A 3,339-nucleotide genomic window follows, 5' to 3' on the forward strand; every position below is an offset into this window, starting at 1 on the left:
AACTGCAGATGCCAAATCATCGGTTCAAACAACTGCATGAAAGTACAAGTTATTGTCCCCCTTAGCTGAGAGGAAATCCATTGGGATTGGTCAGGAATAATCCAAGAACCACTAAGGCACATTTCTGCCATGGACTGAGAGAAAGAAGCCTCTGCTCCAAAAAGGACACATCTAGCGCTACCGACGTTTCCATTTTTCGAGACCACATGGACAAAGAAAAAGACAAATGGAGGAAAGTTTTCATGACAGATGAGACGTAGATTGGGTTGTTTGGCTACAAATGTAAAAAGGCCGTCTCTAGAGCCAGTGTTCGGTTTGTCTGCACCAAACTACTGTAGAAACATGTGGGTGCAACATGGCGTGCTCTTTGGAAGAGGACCCGCTCTCTATGTATATAAAGTATTGAGGCCTCATTCTAAGGTAACAAAATCACAATGATGTTTTGTTCCGGGTGATTATACACTAATGAATACAGAGTTATAAATATTATATTCCATTTCTGCTCAGACATCGCTCTAAGTCCTACACACTGAACCCTTACAATTAATATTAGGGGATGCACATATGAGAAGTTCTCACACTATATATATGTATGTATGCAATACTGTCCCACATGTGCTAAATTTAGTTTATGGATATATTTTCTTCCTAAATTTATTTTGTATCAATCAGCTTATTTTATTCTTATTTAATATCAGTGTTTATACACTTTGTGGGTGAAGGCAATGGTTAAAAAGATGGAAGAAGTCTATTAGTTTGTAGTAGAGTTCCTTAGTCTGTTGTATAGAAGAATATATCACTGTTACAACAAAAGTAAGATTAGGGATTTTTTTTTTTCACTAAAAAACAAAAAATTCATTCATGCTGCACATTTCTGTTACTTTCTTAGCCTTTAGAACAATTCTTCCGGAAAAAAAAGATCATTTATAACTATGTACCTTTAGCACTAATAATAAACCTTTGTTTTAGTTAAGAATATAACAATGATACCTGACAAACTTTGTTTCAGAATAGTTGTATTTTATTAATGGACCACAAACATCACACAACAATCCATCTGTTATTTTACATTCCACCTATTTTTGTTTATTTTGAAGACAAAATGAGGGGTCATAGATGTGAAGTCATTTGCACTTCCTAAACCAGGAAGCTGTGAAACATAAAGTACACCATCAGTACATGAAAATGTGAACAAGTTAAGAAGATGGGCTGCAGAATTCCCTCCTCTTTATAGAAAACAATATTTAAACATACAATCCACTGTGAAGATGATGAAGACAAGTAAAGAACTGGTTCAACATCAAGTCAGTTTTAAGTCCTTAAATCAAAGTATGATTTGAAGTATTACATGTTGGTGCAGTATAAGGTCAATATTATTGACTGTTATGTATTAAACAACACAAACCACTGTACACACTAAAAAAACACACAAGAACAGATCCCAATAATGAGAAACAATTACGTAATCTAATATATTTTAATGATCAGAGTCGGAATCACAGACTTTCACCCAGATTCATCTCATACTTATAAATTGTGACCCCAACACTCTTAAAGCCCAGCTTACTATTGCTGACTAAGATAACTTGATATTTTCCCCACACTTCACTAACCCTTTTTTAAAAATGTATATTACATTGATTCAAAACTATATGAACAAGAAATGTCAGTCAATGAAATAAAGAATACAAGTTCCTGTTATGAAGCTTAATTTAGAATTCAGGGTTTCCACAATGAACACAATGCAAATATGATTTTAGTTTATGCTTAAGTTCATATTGATATTATGGATCCATTTAGAGTTGATATTGCTTTTACAATATATCAGAGTGCTTCTGAGATAATACAGTTTTATGAGGATGATTGCAGTTTAGAAAGAAAAAAAAAATTCTCTGCTGCAGTGAAACATTTACAAGGGCATTCTGTTTTTTAAGACTCTGAGGAGAGTGGTTCGAATTTCACGTGTATACAGCCCGTATACAATTGGATTTAGAAGTGGAGGTACAAGAAATATTAGCATGCCCATGATCCTTTGCAAGTCAGCTGAGACATTTTTTAACCTGTGTGATAAAATTGTGAAAGTTCCCACCACTTCAAATATCATCAGGATAACTAACTGTGCAACACACGTGTTGACAGCCTTCGTCTTTGCTTCAGATTTCCGTGTCACCAGACACATGATTAGAATTTTAACATAGGAATACACCTGAACAGACACGCTCACAGCCTGCATGATGGCTGTGTTAAACAGGCCTATGATGTTATTGACTGCCATGTTTCCGCATGTGATCTTCAGGAGAGACGGGTTATCACAGAACACATTCATGATTACAGATTTGCACCTTGGAAGCCTCGTCTGCAAAGAGAACAACGATACAATCAAGACAAAGTCAAGACCCCAAACTAGAGAAATGATGCAAATGACAACTCTGGGGGTCATTAGAGAGGTGTAGCGTAACGGCATGCAGATGGCAACGTAACGATCAACGGACATTGCTGCAAGAATAAACAAAATCCCACCACCGTACATGTGGAGCAGGAAGGCCTGTAAAACACAGAGAGGGTAGTAAATCTTATTTGTCTCTGTAACGATATCTGAGAGTACTTTTGGTAGCATTGCACTTATTCCTATTAGATCATTGAACGGAAGATTAATCAGGATGAAATACATGGGTTTGTGAAGGTTCCTCTTCAGAATAATCAAAGTCAGCAAGGTCAGGTTGCAGGAAATTCCCCAAAAATAAATCACAATACCGAGAAAAAATATGGGATACTTTCCTCCAGGTGAGATAACAAAAGGTTGGAGTGTTAACTCAGAACTAAATCCAAAAGTTTTGTTTTCCATTTTTGATTTGACTGGTGAAAAGAAAAACAACCATGAAAATTCATCAATGTAAATCAAGTCAATGTCTCAGCAGAAGTTTGGACAACATGTCACTTTCAGAGTGAAGCTGCCTGAAGTGCTGAGAGCTGCCCTGCTCATCTGGCGTCATGCTTTTATCCCTGACCGTAACTTGTTCACATCATGTTTGCCTCTGGGATTATCAGTGGCTTCACAAAGATAAACAACATTCAGTATTAGAGGGAATAAAGTTTTGAGGAGAGCCCGACTGATATTAGGGCATAATTAAAATTCCAATATTTATACATCGGCCAATATTCTTTACATACTATGTACTGTTTATACAGTATATACAAACACTCTTTTTTGCAGTGATCCCTCGAATGTATCTATTCAAAACTTTTGAGACCTGTGTGAAAGAGATCTAATGGAGGCAGGATATTTGACCATCTGTGCACTGAAGCAATAAACTTCACTGGGGAAAAAACACAAATACA

The 3,339-nt window shown here is 36.2% G+C and overlaps 1 protein-coding gene across 1 annotated transcript; it reads right to left on the reverse strand.

Annotated features, from left to right (window-relative positions):
* Window positions 1-1,909: 1,909 nt before the first annotated feature.
* LOC138205223 (olfactory receptor 1E16-like) lies at window positions 1,910-2,845 on the reverse strand. Its single transcript, XM_069160984.1, has one exon. It carries the CDS (start codon window positions 2,843-2,845, stop codon window positions 1,910-1,912), a length of 936 nt encoding a protein of 311 aa, XP_069017085.1.
* Window positions 2,846-3,339: the final 494 nt, after the last annotated feature.

This window comes from Embiotoca jacksoni, unplaced genomic scaffold (genome assembly GCF_022577435.1).
Source record: "Embiotoca jacksoni isolate LCO1_2020_lvr unplaced genomic scaffold, fEmbJac1.0.p SCAF_28, whole genome shotgun sequence".
In the NCBI taxonomy this organism is placed as follows: domain Eukaryota; kingdom Metazoa; phylum Chordata; class Actinopteri; family Embiotocidae; genus Embiotoca; species Embiotoca jacksoni.